Source organism: Telmatherina bonti (assembly GCF_933228915.1).
Source record: "Telmatherina bonti genome assembly, chromosome: 1".
NCBI lineage: Eukaryota > Metazoa > Chordata > Actinopteri > Atheriniformes > Telmatherinidae > Telmatherina > Telmatherina bonti.
Genome location: NC_136619.1, coordinates 45,319,521 through 45,341,720, shown reverse-complemented (window position 1 = coordinate 45,341,720; position 22,200 = coordinate 45,319,521). Strand labels below are relative to the sequence as shown.

At 50.5% G+C, this 22,200-nt stretch overlaps 1 protein-coding gene across 1 annotated transcript in view; it reads right to left on the bottom strand.

Moving 5' to 3' along the window:
- trpm1a (transient receptor potential cation channel, subfamily M, member 1a) overlaps positions 1-22,200 on the bottom strand; it is a gene marked incomplete at its 3' end in the record, with an annotated part of 223,195 nt that overhangs the window by 101,567 nt on the left and 99,428 nt on the right. Inside the window, exons 9-12 of the mRNA XM_079264958.1 lie at positions 6,344-6,416; positions 6,171-6,271; positions 5,868-6,032; positions 5,662-5,796 (exon numbers count right to left, since the gene is read on the bottom strand). Of these exons, the coding sequence (XP_079121084.1) occupies positions 5,662-5,796; positions 5,868-6,032; positions 6,171-6,271; positions 6,344-6,416 (474 nt within the window). The remainder of the gene's footprint in view (positions 1-5,661; positions 5,797-5,867; positions 6,033-6,170; positions 6,272-6,343; positions 6,417-22,200) is intronic.

The following is a 22,200-nucleotide window of genomic DNA, read 5'->3' as shown; positions in this document are numbered from 1 at the left end:
TGAGGACATGAGGACGTGATGAGGACATGATGAGGACGTGATGAGGACACGATGAGGACATGATGAGGACGTAATGAGGACACGATGAGGACATGATGAGGACATGATGAGGACGTGATGAGGACATGATGAGGACATGATGAGGACATGATGAGAACATGAGGACATCATGAGGACATGATGAGGACATGAAGACATGATGAGGATATGATGAGGACGTGATGAGGACATGATCAGGACGTGATGAGGACATGATGAGGACGTGATGAGGACACGATGAGGATATGATGAGGACATGATGAGGACATGATCAGGACTTGATGAGGACATGATGAGGGTGTCATGAGGACATGATCAGGACGTGATGAGGACATGATGAGGACGTCATGAGGACATGATGAGGACATGATGAAGACACGATGAGGACATGATCAGGACGTGATGAGGACATGATGAGGACGTGATGAGGACATAAGGACATGATGAGGACACGATGAGGACATGATCAGGACGTGATGAGGACATGATGAGGACGTCATGAGGACATGATGAGGACATCATGAGAACGTGAGGACATCATGAGGACATGATGAGGACATGATGAGGACACGATGAGGACATGATCAGGACGTGATGAGGACACGATGAGGATATGATGAGGACATGAGGACGTGATGAGGACATGATGAGGACATGATGAGGACGTGATGAGGACATGATGAGGACGTGATGAGGACATAGTGAGACATGAGGACATCATGAGGACATGATGAGGACATGATGAGGACATGATGAGGACACGATGAGGACATGATGAGGACGTGATGAGGACGTGATGAGGACACGATGAGGACATGATGAGGACGTGATGAGGACAGGATGAGGACATGATGAGGACATGAGGACGTGATGAGGACATGATGAGGACGTCATGAGGACATGATGAGGACATGATGAGGACGTGATGAGGACATGATGAGGACACAATGAGGACATGATGAGGATATGATGCGGACGTGATGCAGACATGATGAGGACATAAGGACATGATGAGGACACGATGAGGACATGATAAGGACGTGATGAGGACATGATGAGGACGTGATGAGGACATGATGAGGATATGATGAGGACGTTATGAGGACATCATGAGGACATGATGAGGACGTGATGAGGACATGATGAGGACGTGATGAGGACATGATGAGGACGTGATGAGGACGTGATGAGAACATGAGGACATGATGAGGACATCATGAGGACATGAGGACGTGATGAGGACACGATGAGGACATGATGAGGATATGATGAGGACATGATGAGGACACGATGAGGACATGATGAGGACGTGATGAGGACACAATGAGGATATGATGAGGACATGATGAGGACGTGATGAGGACGTCATGAGGATATGATGAGGACATGATGAGGACACGATGAGGATATGATGAGGACATGATGAGGACGTGATTAGGACGTGATGAGGACATGAGGACATGATGAGGACATCATGAGGACATGATGAGGACGTGATGAGGACACGATGAGGACATGATGAGGACGTGATGAGGACATGATGAGGACGTGATGAGGACACGATGAGCACATGATGAGGACATGATGAGGACGTGATGAGGACATGATGAGGACACGATGAGGACATGATGAGGATATGATGAGGACGTGATGAGGACATGATGAGGACGTGATGAGGACACGATGAGAATATGATGAGGACATGAGGACATGATGAGGACATCATGAGGACATGATGAGGACGTGATGAGGACATGATGAGGACGTGATGAGGACATGATGAGAATATCATGAGGACATGATGAGGACATGAGGACATGATGAGGACATCATGAGGACGTGATGAGGACATGATAAGGACGTGATGAGGACGTGATGAGGACATGATGAGGACATAATGAGAACATGAGGACATCATCAGGACATGATGAGGACATGAAGACATGATGAGGATATGATGAGGACATGATGAGGACGTGATGAGGACATGATGAGGATATGATGAGGACGTCATGAGGACATGATGAGGACATGATGAGGACACGATGAGGACATGATCAGGACGTGATGAGGACATGATGAGGATGTCATGAGGACATGATGAGGACATGATGAGGACGTGATGAAGACATGATGAGGACACGATGAGGACATGATGAGGATATGATGAGGACGTGATGAAGACATGATGAGGACATAAGGACATGATGAGGACATGATGAGGACATGATCAGGACGTGATGAGGACATGATGAGGACGTCATGAGGACATGATGAGGATATGATGAGGACGTGATGAGGACATCATGAGGACATGATGAGGACATGATGAGGACGTGATGAGGACATGATGAGGACGTGATGAGGACATGAGGACATGATGAGGACACGATGAGGACATGATCAGGACGTGATGAGGACATGATGAGGATGTCATGAGGACATGATGAGGACATGATGAGGACGTGATGAGGACATGATGAGGACACGATGAGGACATGATGAGGATATGATGAGGATGTGATGAAGACATGATGAGGACATAAGGACATGATGAGGACACGATGAGGACATAATCAGGACGTGATGAGGACATGATGAGGACGTGATGAGAACATGATGAGGACATGATGAGGACGTGATGAGGACGTGATGAGGACATGATGAGGACATGATGAGGACATGATGAGAACATGAGGACATCATGAGGACATGATGAGGACATGAAGACATGATGAGGATATGATGAGGACGTGATGAGGACATGATCAGGACGTGATGAGGACATGATGAGGACGTGATGAGGAAACGATGAGGATATGATGAGGACATGATGAGGACATGATCAGGACTTGATGAGGACATGATGAGGGTGTCATGAGGACATGATCAGGTCGTGATGAGGACATGATGAGGACGTCATGAGGACATGATGAGGACATGATGAAGACACGATGAGGACATGATCAGGACGTGATGAGGACATGATGAGGACGTGATGAGGACATAAGGACATGATGAGGACACGATGAGGACATGATCAGGACGTGATGAGGACATGATGAGGACGTCATGAGGACATGATGAGGACATCATGAGAACGTGAGGACATCATGAGGACATGATGAGGACATGATGAGGACACGATGAGGACATGATCAGGACGTGATGAGGACACGATGAGGATATGATGAGGACATGAGGACGTGATGAGGACATGATGAGGACATGATGAGGACGTGATGAGGACATGATGAGGACGTGATGAGGACATAGTGAGACATGAGGACATCATGAGGACATGATGAGGACATGATGAGGACATGATGAGGACACGATGAGGACATGATGAGGACGTGATGAGGACGTGATGAGGACACGATGAGGACATGATGAGGACGTGATGAGGACAGGATGAGGACATGATGAGGACATGAGGACGTGATGAGGACATGATGAGGATGTCATGAGGACATGATGAGGACATGATGAGGACGTGATGAGGACATGATGAGGACACAATGAGGACATGATGAGGATATGATGCGGACGTGATGCAGACATGATGAGGACATGATGAGGACACGATGAGGACATGATAAGGACGTGATGAGGACATGATGAGGACGTGATGAGGACATGATGAGGATATGATGAGGACGTTATGAGGACATCATGAGGACATGATGAGGACGTGATGAGGACATGATGAGGACGTGATGAGGACATGATGAGGACGTGATGAGGACGTGATGAGAACATGAGGACATGATGAGGACATCATGAGGACATGAGGACGTGATGAGGACACGATGAGGACATGATGAGGATATGATGAGGACATGATGAGGACACGATGAGGACATGATGAGGACGTGATGAGGACACAATGAGGATATGATGAGGACATGATGAGGACGTGATGAGGACGTCATGAGGATATGATGAGGACATGATGAGGACACGATGAGGATATGATGAGGACATGATGAGGACGTGATTAGGACGTGATGAGGACATGAGGACATGATGAGGACATCATGAGGACATGATGAGGACGTGATGAGGACACGATGAGGACATGATGAGGACGTGATGAGGACATGATGAGGACGTGATGAGGACACGATGAGCACATGATGAGGACATGATGAGGACGTGATGAGGACATGATGAGGACACGATGAGGACATGATGAGGATATGATGAGGACGTGATGAGGACATGATGAGGACGTGATGAGGACACGATGAGAATATGATGAGGACATGAGGACATGATGAGGACATCATGAGGACATGATGAGGACGTGATGAGGACATGATGAGGACGTGATGAGGACATGATGAGAATATCATGAGGACATGATGAGGACATGAGGACATGATGAGGACATCATGAGGACGTGATGAGGACATGATAAGGACGTGATGAGGACGTGATGAGGACATGATGAGGACATAATGAGAACATGAGGACATCATCAGGACATGATGAGGACATGAAGACATGATGAGGATATGATGAGGACATGATGAGGACGTGATGAGGACATGATGAGGATATGATGAGGACGTCATGAGGACATGATGAGGACATGATGAGGACACGATGAGGACATGATCAGGACGTGATGAGGACATGATGAGGACGTGATGAAGACATGATGAGGACACGATGAGGACATGATGAGGATATGATGAGGACGTGATGAAGACATGATGAGGACATAAGGACATGATGAGGACATGATGAGGACATGATCAGGACGTGATGAGGACATGATGAGGACGTCATGAGGACATGATGAGGATATGATGAGGACGTGATGAGGACATCATGAGGACATGATGAGGACATGATGAGGACGTGATGAGGACATGATGAGGACGTGATGAGGACATGAGGACATGATGAGGACACGATGAGGACATGATCAGGACGTGATGAGGACATGATGAGGATGTCATGAGGACATGATGAGGACATGATGAGGACGTGATGAGGACATGATGAGGACACGATGAGGACATGATGAGGATATGATGAGGATGTGATGAAGACATGATGAGGACATAAGGACATGATGAGGACACGATGAGGACATAATCAGGACGTGATGAGGACATGATGAGGACGTGATGAGAACATGATGAGGACATGATGAGGACGTGATGAGGACGTGATGAGGACATGATGAGGACGTGATGAGGACGTGATGAGGACGTGATGAGGACATGATGAGGACATCATGAGGACATGATGAGGACATGATGAGGACGTGATGAGGATGAGATGAGGACATGATGAGTACATGATGAGGACATGATGAGGATGAGATGTTGACATCATGAGGACATCATGAGGACATGATGAGGACATGATGAGGACATGATGAGGATTAGATGTTGACATCATGAGGACATGATGAGGACATGATGAGGATTAGATGTTGACATCATGAGGACATCATGAGGACATGATGAGGACATGATGAGGACATGATGAGGATTAGATGTTGACATCATGAGGACATGATGAGGACATGATGAGGACATGATGAGGATTAGATGTTGACATCATGAGGACATCATGAGGACAGTTGTCCCTGGTTTTTCTCACCGTATTGTAGAGCTCCTCCAGACGCGGGATCGTGAGGAACTGATGAATGTTGACACCATTCTCTATCAGCAGCTTCACAAAGTCCACCCGATCCAAGACCAGAGCGTCCATCATGGCCTGTTCCAAAGAGTTCACCTAAAAGACCAACATCACCATCATCCCCATGACAACCATGTCCACCTCTTCTTATTGGTCCAGGTTCTTACCCAGCTGAGTAGCTCCAGTTTGCGGGGGTCAGTCTCCTCAGGAGGATCAGGTTTGGTTTTAGCCCCCTTCCCCTTCTTTCCCCGGGCCTTCCCTTTTCCCCCGGGACCAGATTGTCTCTGAGCTGCTGGACTTTTAGGACGCTCCCTGGGCAGAGCACTAGCTGGCTGGAAAGAGAAAAAACCGTCCTGGCTCAGAACCAGGCTGGACCAGAAACACGTTGGACCAGAACCAAGCTGAACCGGAGCTAAATGAACCATTCTTCAGACTCCTCAGAGTTTATTTGTTTGTTTGTGAGGACTTACAGGCCAGTGGCGTCCGTACACAAATATCTGACTGCGCGCGATGTCCACCCTGTTCCAGGCCAGCGCCAAACTCAGCTGGTCCGGCGCCGATGCGTTGGTACCTGAAACCAGAACCACTCACATTCAGAACGTTGTTAATGTAAACAACTACAAAATAAACAACAGTTTTTTACCCTTCAGCAGCGCCGTGAGAATGGACATCTCAATGTCCTGCTGTCCCTCCGAGCCCATCCGGAAAACCGTGATCTGCACACACAAATAATAATAATACAAAACACTGTCTTTAAGCAGGACCAGCAGGACATGTGGGATCTGGACCAGCTGGACATGTAGGATCTGGACCAGCTGGACATGTAGGATCTGGACCAGCAGGACATGTGGGATCTGGACCAGCAGGACATGTAGGATCTGGACCAGCAGGACATGCAGGATCTGGACCAGCAGGACATGCGGGATCTGGACCAGCAGGACATGTAGGATCTGGACCAGCAGGACATGTAGGATCTGGACCAGCAGGACATGTAGGATCTGGACCAGCAGGACATGTAGGATCTGGACCAGCTGGACATGTAGGATCTGGACCAGCTGGACATGTAGGATCTGGACCAGCAGGACATGTAGGATCTGGAGCAGCTGGACATGTAGGATCTGGACCAGCAGGACATGTAGGATCTGGACCAGCTGGACATGTGGGATCTGGACCAGCTGGTGTTGGGGAAAATTGTTATGAGTTTGGTTTGAATTAAGTATTAGACATATATGCATTGATTTGCTGTGATCCTGCTGTGTTTTGTGTCAATGCACAAAGCTTTCTTTAAGTTATATGATCCTTGTCTGGAATGTGCAGACAAAGTCTGAGACAGGAAGAGTTTCCTGCAGGACATCTGTTTTTTGTCAACTGCTTGGTTGACCAGTTGCTTAAGGTTAAAGGTCAGGAAGAGAATGATTGTTTTCTGTGGTCTGCCCAGCAACTAGGAGGAGTTAAGCATGGTTTATAATCGGGTGTTACTTCAGCATCTGGAGAGAGCGTTCTCTCTCCAAGCTCCAGCGTGTGCTTGTATTAGTTTATAATAAAATGTTCATTGTAAGAAGACAGTTGACTCTTAGATGTATTACAACTTCTCAAGACCAGAGTATTTTCCACCACAGTTTTTGGGGGCTCGTCCGGGATCCTGTGTCAGTCCGCCCAGGTTGGGGATAGACGGGTTGGCCACCTGAATCCACAGATTCATCCTAAGAACCTCAATTAGAGAATTTCAGAGGACAGGACGTCTTTCTCCCACCCGTGGTCGACTACGCCAGGACTCCTTCTGAACCAGTGTGAAAAGACAATGGTGAGAAGTGTTATTCTAAATTTACATTAATTTTCAGACTCAAACTGGAGTCAAACATTACTAGAAATTTATCACAAATTAATAATCAATATCTTAATTAATAATCACAATATTTTTCTGTTTTGTGGTCAATTGTCTTCATTATTCTCATTGTGACAGGGATTCTCCTCCTCACCTCCTCATCGAAAGAATAACTCAAGGGATAAGAGAATAACTTAAGACGAGATCAGGTTGACGTCATAAATAAAATCCTGTGAGTTTAAGTTAAGTTTAGGTTAAAGTTTAAGTTAAAAATCGTGAGTAACAAGACCAAGTCGTAAGTGCTGTGAGCTAGACGTAGCAAGACCAGACCAGTAAATCTTGTGAGTTACAAGACCGAGACCAGTAAATTAGTCAGTAAGTCCTGTGAGCTCGAGAAGCAAGACCAGGCCAACCTTGAGTTAGAAGACTGAGAGGAAAGCCATCTTGAGTGAGGAGGAACAGAGAAGAAACTGTGTGGGCTGGTTTCTGGAGACATTGAGAATTTTGCCTGATAATTCTACAAAGGTGTGGGATTGACCCTCTGTGTACATCCGCTGCAAACAGAACTAGTTCCTTTGCAGTAGGAGGTTGATGTACAGCACCATTAAAGAGTTGAAATCTCTGTCTTCATGTGAGGGAAACTGGGGTGGTTGTGTAAAATTTCCTGTGTTAAACTTGATTGGACTGATTGTGTGGAGAATTAAAACCACGTCTTGTGAAGCCACACCGGACTCTCGCAGGAGAGCCTAGAAGCTTGTGTGGGGGTAGACAAACGTGGGGGCACGACCCATTCACATGCATTCATCCAACTGTTGAAGTGAATTGTTTGTGTAAAATCTAATTTACTGCAGTAAGAAAAAAAAACAACAAAAAATGTATGAGAGAGGGAAGTGAGGAAAAGAGTGTGTTCATTAAAGGCCTTCTGCTCACTGAAGGAGATGATGTCATAGCATGTTAGGCAGAAACAAACATATAAATCCTGTGTAAAATAGCTGCTTGTGCTTTTCTTCCTAAAGCTTTTATAAGAGCATAAAAGCCACTCCCTGTATGAATGTGGAACCTTTTCCTGAGGAAAAGTATTCTTTATTATCACCTGAGAACATTTTAAAGAGCAACAACATATTAAGAATGAAAAATCTGAAATGTGAGAGATGTGATTTATAGTATTAGGAACTTATTCTGTTAAATTACTGTACATTGTGTAGGCAATAAGCTTAGGTTTCTGTCTGTTCCCTTTCAGACATTCATAAGGTGATTTTTATTCCTTTACTACTGCAATTATTCATTTATGCCTAGCATGTCTAAATAAATTTAGATAGACTGGAAATAAATAATGCAGCTGAAGGATGCTGAAAATAAGCATAATGTTAGGGAAAAAAGAGAAAATTCTTGACCTTAAAATAGGAATGGTGAACCAACGTAACGTGCTAGAGTAAATTTCTCTTGCAATAAGTTCACTTTAACTAAATGTGAGCTAACGGCGAGAAGAGAAGTTCTCAGAATTCAGAAGAAAACTATTATAATTATGAGGCTATGATCTTTATTTTCCCCTTACTGGAGAAGAAAATACACCACATGACCAAATGGTTCAGTCTCAAAAGCTCGTCTGCTGTATGGTGTTGGACACATTGCAGCGTTCCCTTCTAAACACTTGTCAGCATGCAGCTTGGTCCACAGGGTCCTAAAATTGTCTATCCTGCCTGAAGGGGATTCAGAGGAGGGGCTGGGGGAGAGTGAGTTCTTGATCCGGGTCACTGCAGAGTTCTGGGTGTCACGCGTGGTCAGTCAGGAGACTGGAGCAGAAACGGTCCCTACAACCTACAGCATCATTCCACCTCCCTTCTGTGTCAGCTCTGAGTCCTGGAGCAGAACCTGATATGCAGATGTGGCTGCATGGACCCGGCCGCTGCTGATGGCCCGGAGATCCCAGAACCAGAGGGTCTGGCAGAGCCCTGTTGGTTGTGACTGTGAACAGTGTGGATATGGCTCCTATGGTGGACATTTGAGCTGGATTTTCACCTTTGACCTCTGGAGGTGATGGATCCTCCTTGTCCTCAGACTGTGTTTCAGTTGTGGGATTTTCTGGAAGTAAAAGACTAACGAATGTGGCCGACAGGCAGCAAGATCCCACCCCGACTACAGAGTCAGATGATGTTTTCTGGAATAAGCTGCACCCTGATTCTGTCAGAAAGACTGTTGTGTTCACTCAGTTCTCTGTGGAAAACCTGGATCTCCTTCCTTGAACTTTTGCCCACTCTCTGATCCTTTACATGTTACTCTTAATTAATTACACATATGAATCTGATTTATCTACCAGGAAGCTTTGATGAACATGTGTCGGGCACTTCCTGGCATGAATTTCTGATTGTATGCTGATTGGAGGAGAGCATGGTGGCTGTGGCGTGTCTGACTCCTGAGCAGATCGAGTGATACAAGCTGAATGATTATCCACAAGACCAGGCCAAGAAATGAGGCCCTACAACCAAACATTTACTCACTGTTTCTGCTTAGCTTTATACTACATTTATGAGCATGCATAAAATTTTGCACTCCTGCAGACTTCTGCAACTGAACAATGACACAGACATCTCTGCTCTGCTGCAGGGAAACTGAACAGTTCATACAGACTAGTCAACTTCTGGCACGCTGTGCCTTATAAAAAACAAAAAAAAGGTGTCAAATTCTGCCGCCTTTTCAAAAAAAAAAAAAAAAAAAGTGATGAATACTAAGTTTTTAATGTTTGAGACAGAATAGATGTCAAAAGAGAAAAAATAAGCCGCTGTATGACATTAAATAAGAAGGTAGCTTTGTAATTTCCCGACTTCAGTGAATGCAACACAAGTACAACAATCTCCGTGTTTTATTTGCTGACAGCTGGTGTTTTATCCCTAATCTGAATTCATTATTTTGAATTAAAGCAGACATGCTCAGCGGTTAAAATACACATCAGATGATTTTTGTTTAAAGAGTAGAAGCAACTCTTGCGATGGCTGCCAGTAAACAGACCAGTCTCTTAGTTAACACGCTTAATAAGTAAACAAACAAGTCATTTAAGCCCTGTATGTCCTCAAAATAACATGAATATGAGGCAGATTATTTGTAACAGTATTGATACTTCCAAAGTTAAGCTAACTATGCTAAACCGTTAGCCTTGGCCTTTTCTGTTACACACGTTTGCATTAAAATCATTAAGGAAGAAATGCTGCTGTGAGTGTGTGCACGTACATGTGTGCGTCGTGTTGTTGTAGATGAAAACAGCTTTGCCATCAGTATTAGAAGTTTGTTTCTAAATGCTGCTTTAGTTCAAATAGATAGAAAACAAACAGCTTTATTATGACCTGAAGGTCTCTGGCTGTTCAGTACCTGAAGTCCAGCTGTTAAAGATGGGTTTACATCTTGTTGCTTTATGCTTATGCTTATGTTTACAATATATTTGGAATAGAAAGCCAGTCTTATCATGATCTCAGTTTTGTGTGTGTTGCTCCTGAATGGGTCTGTTGGAGTCTGAGAGAGACAAACCAGAGTAAACCATGAGACTAAACTAGACTACATTACTGATTAAATCAACAGTTCTGAATGAGCTTTATTTAATATATGCAGAGATTCTTCAGTTTGGTTCTGCTTCTGTCATTTAGCAGACATGACATAAACAACACGAGCAGTAAATCAGAAAGGAAATTCCAGCATGGATAAGTGTTGGTCAGACCGCTGGGAGTCCAGTTTGACACATGTCCTGCTATGCAGTACTAGAGGATTTTTCTGGTTGTTGGTTAAGATGAGACTACCTGATAGGAACTTTGCAATAATTAATTAAATGAATTTGGTTACTTTGAATGATTACCTACCAGATAAACGAGTGGCCCTAACTGTTGCTTTGTATTGTTCATGTTTTACTGTTTAGCTGAAACTGACTATCCTCTGCACCCCCCAGGCCTGGCCCCTGACCGACCTCTAGTTGACCCTGACTTGATTTTCCTTTTGATGCTGTTTGCTCTGACTGTGACGCGGTGGAGGCTGCAGCTCTCCCGTCTCAGTTCTCGTTACTTGAGCTTACTCTTTAGCTGAAAACAAGTCCATGTTTTGGCGCTCTCTTATGAATGACTTTCTGGATGCCATTTTCCTGAATGTTTTCCTCCCACAGGTTGCAGACGGGGAAATTTCCTTCTGGCTCTCTTTTCAGGTCTTCCTTGGACCAAAAGTACTTTTTCTGGTTCTGATGTACATGCGCATGCGTAACATGGAAACATGGGCCTTTTTGTGATTCTTTTTGCAGGACCCTCACCCAAGTGGGCATGGTTCCTTCCAAGACTGCCTGTTCAGACACAGCTCTGTGTGAAAGTAATGTTTTAACATACTGTCCTAACCTCATAAGAACCCTTTTCAGGCATTTGCACACAGGTGAAAGCTGCCCTTCATGAATCAGCATCTACGCAGCTCTATTCACTTCAGCCTGGAGATTTGTCCTGATAAGAAGCTTTAAACATCAGCGCTGGAACCAACATCGATGGTTTAGGCCATTTCAGGTTTTCCTGACGACCCAGACAGCGGTAAAGGTCGCAGAGTGAGCTGCATGGCACTACAGATTGCTTGAACCTCCTGAAGCGCTTCAGTCTGAAATTACAGAAGAATAACGCACCACCCAACAAAGGGCAGAATAATCCCTGTGGTTGCGTGGGTAAGTGAGATAGTCTACTCTCACGCCTGAAGACCAGCCTTCGCTCTCAAGCAAGATCAGTGTGAGGTGAAGAAAAAAAAGCGCTCCACTGCCACTGTGACATGCCAAGTCCCACCAGAACGCCGACAGTGTCTTCACTACACCTCTGTCACCCCCTAAGAGGAATGATTTGTTTCCACTTTTCTTACATTTATTGTTAGACTCAGATTAAGAAGCTGAAGCAAATGGCTCCTCACTATTGTAATTTCTGAAAGATTCTTTTAAAACCTTATAGGCATGAGGCTCCTGATGTTTTGAGAATGTTGTCTTCTGTATGTATTTTTGCGTTCTGATAACAATTTCTCTTCTTATTGTTGGTCCTGTAGGAGGGAGAGTGTTGGAGAAAATTGTTATGAGTTTGGTTTGTATTAAGTATTAGACATATATGCATTGATTTGCTGTGATCCTGCTGTGTTTTGTGTCTATGCACAAAGCTTTCTTTAAGTTATATGATCCTTGTCTGGAATGTGCAGACAAAGTCTGAGACAGGAAGAGTTTCCTGCAGGACATCTGTTTTTTGTCAACTGCTTGGTTGACCAGTTGTCTAAAGGTTAAAGGTCAGGAAGAGAATGATTGTTTTCTGTGGTCTGCCCAGCAACTAGGAGGAGTTAAGCATGGTTTATAATCGGGTGTTACTTCAGCATCTGCAGAGAGAGTTCTCTCTCCAAGCTCCAGCGTGTGCTTGTATTAGTTTATAATAAAATGTTCATTGTAAGAAGACAGTTGACTCTTAGATGTATTACAACTTCTCAAGACCAGAGTATTTTCCACCACACTGGACATGTAGGATCTGGACCAGCAGGATCTGGAAAAAAAAGATCTGGTCCAGCAAGATCCAGGTAGCCGTTCTAACTGGACCAGCAGGATGTGTAGGATCTGGTCCAGCAGGACGTGTAGGATGTGGACCAGCAGGACAAGCAGAATCTGGACCAGCAGGACATGTAGCATCTGGACCAGCAGGACATGTAGGTTCTGGACCAACAGGACATGTAGGATCTGGACCAGCAGGACATGTAGGTTCTGGACCAACAGGACATGTAGCATCTGGACCAGCAGGACATGTAGGTTCTGGACCAACAGGACGTGTAGGATCTGGACCAGCAGGACATGTAGGATCTGGACCAGCAGGACATGTAGCATCTGGACCAGCAGGACATGTAGGTTCTGGACCAACAGGACGTGTAGGATCTGGACCAGCAGGACATGTAGCATCTGGACCAGCAGGACATGTAGGATCTGGACCAGCAGGACGTGTAGGATCTGGACCAGCAGGACGTGTAGGATCTGGACCAGCAGGACATGTAGGATCTGGACCAGCAGGACGTGTAGGATCTGGACCAGCAGGACGTGTAGGATCTGGACCAGCAGGACGTGTAGGATGTGGACCAGCAGGACAAGCAGAATCTGGACCAGCAGGACGTGTAGGATCTGGACCAGCAGGACATGTAGGATCTGGACCAGCAGAACAAGCAGGATCTGGACCAGCAGGACGTGTAGGTTCTGGACCAGGTGGCCGTTCTGGATCCAGGTGGCCGTTCTGGATCCAGGTGGCCGTTCTGGATCCAGGTGGCCGTTCTGGATCCAGGTAGCCTGTCACCTGCAGGAAGGTTGGGGTTCAGATCCGAGCTGGTTCTCTGTGTTAGTCCTCATCCGGACTGCAGGTAGAGATAATCTGCAGCAGATCAGTGGGAGTGGATTGTTTTCCATCCCGCTGCAGCTGCTCCGTGGGATTAAATAAATGCAGGAAGAACAATCCTGGTTAAGTGCTGCATTAAACCTAAAAGCTTTGTCATTATGTTCAGAGACCGCAGACCGCAGACCAGAGACCAGAGACCAGATACTCGAGACCGCAGACCAGAGACCAGAGACCAGAGACCAGATACTCGAGACCGCAGACCACAGACCAGAGACCAGAGACCAGATACTCGAGACCGCAGACCGCAGACCAGAGACCAGAGACCAGATACTCGAGACCGCAGACCGCAGACCAGAGACCAGAGACCAGATACTCGAGACCGCAGACCAGAGACCAGAGACCAGAGACCAGAGACCAGAGACCGCAGACCAGAGACCGCAGACCAGAGACCAGAGACCAGATACTCGAGACCGCAGACCAGAGACCAGAGACCAGAGACCAGAGACCGCAGACCACAGACCGCAGACCAGAGACCAGAGACCAGATACTCGAGACCGCAGACCGCAGACCAGAGACCAGAGACCAGAGACCAGATACTCGAGACCGCAGACCAGAGACCAGAGACCAGAGACCGCAGACCAGAGACCGCAGACCAGAGACCAGAGACCAGAGACCGCAGACCGCAGACCACAGACCAGAGACCGCAGACCAGAGACCAGAGACCAGAGACCGCAGACCAGAGACCACAGACCAGAGACCAGAGACCAGAGACCGCAGACCGCAGACCACAGACCAGAGACCGCAGACCAGAGACCAGAGACCAGAGACCAGATACTCGAGACCGCAGACCGCAGACCAGAGACCAGAGACCAGATACTCGAGACCGCAGACCGCAGACCACAGACCAGAGACCGCAGACCGCAGACCGCAGACCAGAGACCAGAGACCAGATACTCGAGACCGCAGACCGCAGACCAGAGACCAGAGACCGCAGACCAGAGACCGCAGACCAGAGACCAGAGACCAGATACTCGAGACCGCAGACCAGAGACCAGAGACCAGAGACCAGAGACCGCAGACCAGAGACCAGAGACCGCAGACCAGAGACCGCAGACCAGAGACCAGAGACCAGATACTCGAGACCGCAGACCAGAGACCAGAGACCAGAGACCAGAGACCGCAGACCAGAGACCAGAGACCACAGACCAGAGACCAGAGACCGCAGACCAGAGACCGCAGACCAGAGACCAGAGACCAGATACTCGAGACCGCAGACCAGAGACCAGAGACCAGAGACCAGAGACCGCAGACCAGAGACCGCAGACCAGAGACCAGAGACCAGATACTCGAGACCGCAGACCAGAGACCAGAGACCAGAGACCAGAGACCGCAGACCACAGACCGCAGACCAGAGACCAAAGACCAGAGACCGTAGACCACAGACCGCAGACCACAGACCGCAGACCAGAGACCGCAGACCAGAGACCAAAGACCAGAGACCGTAGACCACAGACCGCAGACCACAGACCACAGACCAGAGACCAGAGACCAGAGACCGCAGACCAGAGACCAGAGACCGCAGACCGCAGACCAGAGACCAGAGACCAGAGACCACAGACCGGAGACCAGAGACCAGAGACCGCAGACCAGAGACCAGAGACCACAGACCACAGACCACAGACCAGAGACCACAGACCAGAGACCAGAGACCACAGACCAGAGACCACAGACCAGAGACCAGAGACCACAGACCACAGAACAGAGACCGCAGACCAGAGACCATAGACCAGAGACCACAGACCAGAAACCAGAGACCACAGACCAGAGACCACAGACCAGAGAACACAAACCAGAGACCAGAGACCACAGACCAGAGACCACAGACCAGAGACCAGAGACCACAGACCAGAGACCAGAGACCACAGACCAGAGACCAGAGACCAGAGACCAGAGACCACAGACCAGAAACCAGAGACCACAGACCAGAGACCACAGACCAGAGAACACAAACCAGAGACCAGAGACCACAGACCAGAGACCACAAACCAGAGACCAGAGACCACAGACCAGAGACCAGAGACCACAGACCAGAGACCACAAACCAGAGACCAGAGACCACAGACCAGAGACCAGAGACCACAGACCACAGACCACAGACCAGAGACCAGAGACCACAGACCAGAGACCAGAGACCACAGACCAGAGACCAGAGACCACAGACCAGAGACCACAAACCAGAGACCAGAGACCACAGACCAGAGACCACAGACCAGAGACCAGAGACTTGAGACCAGAGACCACAAACCAGAGACCAGAGACCACAGACCAGAGACCAGAGACCACAGACCACAGACCACAGACCAGAGACCAGAGACCACAGAACAGAGACCACAGACCAGAGACCACAGACCAGAGACCACAGACCAGAGACCAGAGACCAGAGACCGCAGACCAGAGACCAGAGACCGCAGACCAGAGACCACAGACCAGAGACCGCAGACCACAGACCAGAGACCACAGACCAGAGACCACAGACCAGAGACCAGAGACCAGAGACCGCAGACCAGAGACCAGAGACCGCAGACCAGAGACCAGAGACCAGAGACCGCAGACCAGAGACCAGAGACCGCAGACCAGAGACCGCAGACCAGAGACCACAGACCAGAGACCGCAGACCAGAGACCAGAGACCAGAGACCGCAGACCACAGACCAGAGACCAGAGACCAGAGACCGCAGACCACAGACCAGAGACCAGAGACCAGAGACCGCAGACCGCAGACCACAGACCAGAGACCGCAGACCACAGACCAGAGACCACAGACCAGAGACCACAGACCAGAGACCGCAGACCAGAGACCAGAGACCAGAGACCGCAGACCACAGACCAGAGACCAGAGACCAGAGACCGCAGACCGCAGACCACAGACCAGAGACCAGAGACCAGAGACCGCAGACCGCAGACCACAGACCAGAGACCGCAGACCAGAGACCGCAGACCAGAGACCACAGACCAGAGACCGCAGACCACATAACAGAGACCAGAGACCAGAGACCGCAGAACAGAGACCAGAGACCGCAGACCACAGACCAGAGACCAGAGAACAGAGACCGCAGAACAGAGACCAGAGACCGCAGACCACAGACCAGAGACCAGAGACCAGAGACCAGAGACCGCAGACCAGAGACCAGAGACCGCAGACCAGAGACCAGAGACCAGAGACCGCAGACCACAGACCACAGACCAGAGACCACAGACCGCAGACCACAGACCAGAGACCAGAGACCGCAGACCAGAGACCAGAGACCAGAGACCGCAGACCACAGACCACAGACCAGAGACCACAGACCGCAGACCGCAGACCACAGACCAGAGACCAGAGACCGCAGACCGCAGAACAGAGACCAGAGACCAGAAACCACAGACCAGAGACCACAGACCAGAGACCACAGACCAGAGACCAGAGACCAGAGACCAGAGACCGCAGACCACAGACCACAGACCAGAGACCACAGACCGCAGACCACAGACCAGAGACCAGAGACCGCAGACCAGAGACCAGAGACCAGAGACCAGAGACCAGATACTCGAGACCGCAGACCAGAGACCAGAGACCGCAGACCAGAGACCGCAGACCAGAGACCAGAGACCAGAGACCGCAGACCGCAGACCACAGACCAGAGACCGCAGACCAGAGACCAGAGACCAGAGACCGCAGACCAGAGACCACAGACCAGAGACCAGAGACCAGAGACCGCAGACCGCAGACCACAGACCAGAGACCGCAGACCAGAGACCAGAGACCAGAGACCAGATACTCGAGACCGCAGACCGCAGACCAGAGACCAGAGACCAGATACTCGAGACCGCAGACCGCAGACCACAGACCAGAGACCGCAGACCGCAGACCAGAGACCAGAGACCAGATACTCGAGACCGCAGACCGCAGACCAGAGACCAGAGACCGCAGACCAGAGACCGCAGACCAGAGACCAGAGACCAGATACTCGAGACCGCAGACCAGAGACCAGAGACCAGAGACCAGAGACCGCAGACCAGAGACCAGAGACCGCAGACCAGAGACCAGAGACCAGAGACCGCAGACCAGAGACCAGAGACCGCAGACCAGAGACCGCAGACCAGAGACCACAGACCAGAGACCGCAGACCAGAGACCAGAGACCAGAGACCGCAGACCACAGACCAGAGACCAGAGACCAGAGACCGCAGACCACAGACCAGAGACCAGAGACCAGAGACCGCAGACCGCAGACCACAGACCAGAGACCGCAGACCACAGACCAGAGACCACAGACCAGAGACCACAGACCAGAGACCGCAGACCAGAGACCAGAGACCAGAGACCGCAGACCACAGACCAGAGACCAGAGACCAGAGACCGCAGACCGCAGACCACAGACCAGAGACCAGAGACCAGAGACCGCAGACCGCAGACCACAGACCAGAGACCGCAGACCAGAGACCGCAGACCAGAGACCACAGACCAGAGACCGCAGACCACATAACAGAGACCAGAGACCAGAGACCGCAGAACAGAGACCAGAGACCGCAGACCACAGACCAGAGACCAGAGAACAGAGACCGCAGAACAGAGACCAGAGACCGCAGACCACAGACCAGAGACCAGAGACCAGAGACCAGAGACCGCAGACCAGAGACCAGAGACCGCAGACCAGAGACCAGAGACCAGAGACCGCAGACCACAGACCACAGACCAGAGACCACAGACCGCAGACCACAGACCAGAGACCAGAGACCGCAGACCAGAGACCAGAGACCAGAGACCGCAGACCACAGACCACAGACCAGAGACCACAGACCGCAGACCGCAGACCACAGACCAGAGACCAGAGACCGCAGACCGCAGAACAGAGACCAGAGACCAGAAACCACAGACCAGAGACCACAGACCAGAGACCACAGACCAGAGACCAGAGACCAGAGACCAGAGACCGCAGACCACAGACCACAGACCAGAGACCACAGACCGCAGACCACAGACCAGAGACCAGAGACCGCAGACCAGAGACCAGAGACCAGAGACCAGAGACCAGATACTCGAGACCGCAGACCAGAGACCAGAGACCGCAGACCAGAGACCGCAGACCAGAGACCAGAGACCAGAGACCGCAGACCGCAGACCACAGACCAGAGACCGCAGACCAGAGACCAGAGACCAGAGACCGCAGACCAGAGACCACAGACCAGAGACCAGAGACCAGAGACCGCAGACCGCAGACCACAGACCAGAGACCGCAGACCAGAGACCAGAGACCAGAGACCAGATACTCGAGACCGCAGACCGCAGACCACAGACCAGAGACCGCAGACCGCAGACCAGAGACCAGAGACCAGATACTCGAGACCGCAGACCGCAGACCAGAGACCAGAGACCGCAGACCAGAGACCGCAGACCAGAGACCAGAGACCAGATACTCGAGACCGCAGACCAGAGACCAGAGACCAGAGACCAGAGACCGCAGACCAGAGACCAGAGACCGCAGACCAGAGACCGCAGACCAGAGACCAGAGACCAGATACTCGAGACCGCAGACCAGAGACCAGAGACCAGAGACCAGAGACCGCAGACCAGAGACCAGAGACCACAGACCAGAGACCAGAGACCGCAGACCAGAGACCGCAGACCAGAGACCAGAGACCAGATACCAGAGACCGCAGACCAGAGACCAGAGACCAGAGACCAGAGACCGCAGACCAGAGACCGCAGACCAGAGACCAGAGACCAGATACTCGAGACCGCAGACCAGAGACCAGAGACCAGAGACCAGAGACCGCAGACCACAGACCGCAGACCAGACACCGCAGACCAGAGACCACAGACCGCAGACCAGAGACCAAAGACCAGAGACCGTAGACCACAGACCGCAGACCACAGACCGCAGACCAGAGACCGCAGACCAGAGACCAAAGACCAGAGACCGTAGACCACAGACCGCAGACCACAGACCACAGACCAGAGACCAGAGACCAGAGACCGCAGACCAGAGACCAGAGACCGCAGACCGCAGACCAGAGACCAGAGACCAGAGACCACAGACCGGAGACCAGAGACCAGAGACCGCAGACCAGAGACCAGAGACCACAGACCACAGACCACAGACCAGAGACCACAGACCAGAGACCAGAGACCACAGACCAGAGACCACAGACCAGAGACCAGAGACCACAGACCACAGAACAGAGACCGCAGACCAGAGACCATAGACCAGAGACCACAGACCAGAAACCAGAGACCACAGACCAGAGACCACAGACCAGAGAACACAAACCAGAGACCAGAGACCACAGACCAGAGACCACAGACCAGAGACCAGAGACCACAGACCAGAGACCAGAGACCACAGACCAGAGACCAGAGACCAGAGACCAGAGACCACAGACCAGAAACCAGAGACCACAGACCAGAGACCACAGACCAGAGAACACAAACCAGAGACCAGAGACCACAGACCAGAGACCACAAACCAGAGACCAGAGACCACAGACCAGAGACCAGAGACCACAGACCAGAGACCACAAACCAGAGACCAGAGACCACAGACCAGAGACCAGAGACCACAGACCACAGACCACAGACCAGAGACCAGAGACCACAGACCAGAGACCAGAGACCACAGACCAGAGACCAGAGACCACAGACCAGAGACCACAAACCAGAGACCAGAGACCACAGACCAGAGACCACAGACCAGAGACCAGAGACTTGAGACCAGAGACCACAAACCAGAGACCAGAGACCACAGACCAGAGACCAGAGACCACAGACCACAGACCACAGACCAGAGACCAGAGACCACAGAACAGAGACCACAGACCAGAGACCACAGACCAGAGACCACAGACCAGAGACCAGAGACCAGAGACCGCAGACCAGAGACCAGAGACCGCAGACCAGAGACCACAGACCAGAGACCGCAGACCACAGACCAGAGACCACAGACCAGAGACCACAGACCAGAGACCAGAGACCAGAGACCGCAGACCAGAGACCAGAGACCGCAGACCAGAGACCAGAGACCAGAGACCGCAGACCAGAGACCAGAGACCGCAGACCAGAGACCACAGACCAGAGACCGCAGACCAGAGACCAGAGACCAGAGACCGCAGACCACAGACCAGAGACCAGAGACCAGAGACCGCAGACCGCAGACCACAGACCAGAGACCAGAGACCAGAGACCGCAGACCGCAGACCACAGACCACAGACCAGAGACCGCAGACCACAGACCAGAGACCACAGACCAGAGACCACAGACCAGAGACCGCAGACCAGAGACCAGAGACCAGAGACCGCAGACCACAGACCAGAGACCAGAGACCAGAGACCGCAGACCGCAGACCACAGACCAGAGACCAGAGACCAGAGACCGCAGACCGCAGACCACAGACCAGAGACCGCAGACCAGAGACCGCAGACCAGAGACCACAGACCACAGACCAGAGACCGCAGACCACATAACAGAGACCAGAGACCAGAGACCGCAGAACAGAGACCAGAGACCGCAGACCACAGACCAGAGACCAGAGAACAGAGACCGCAGAACAGAGACCAGAGACCGCAGACCACAGACCAGAGACCAGAGACCAGAGACCAGAGACCGCAGACCAGAGACCAGAGACCGCAGACCAGAGACCAGAGACCAGAGACCGCAGACCACAGACCACAGACCAGAGACCACAGACCGCAGACCACAGACCAGAGACCAGAGACCGCAGACCAGAGACCAGAGACCAGAGACCGCAGACCACAGACCACAGACCAGAGACCACAGACCGCAGACCGCAGACCACAGACCAGAGACCAGAGACCGCAGACCGCAGAACAGAGACCAGAGACCAGAAACCACAGACCAGAGACCACAGACCAGAGACCACAGACCAGAGACCAGAGACCAGAGACCAGAGACCGCAGACCACAGACCACAGACCAGAGACCACAGACCGCAGACCACAGACCAGAGACCAGAGACCGCAGACCAGAGACCAGAGACCAGAGACCGCAGACCACAGACCACAGACCAGAGACCACAGACCGCAGACCGCAGACCACAGACCAGAGACCAGAGACCGCAGACCGCAGAACAGAGACCAGAGACCAGAAACCACAGACCACAGACCACAGACCAGAGACCACAGACCGCAGACCGCAGACCACATAACAGAGACCAGAGACCGCAGACCGCAGAACAGAGACCAGAGACCAGAAACCACAGACCAGAGACCACAGACCAGAGACCACAGACCAGAGACCAGAGACCAGAGACCACAGACCAGAGACCAGAGAC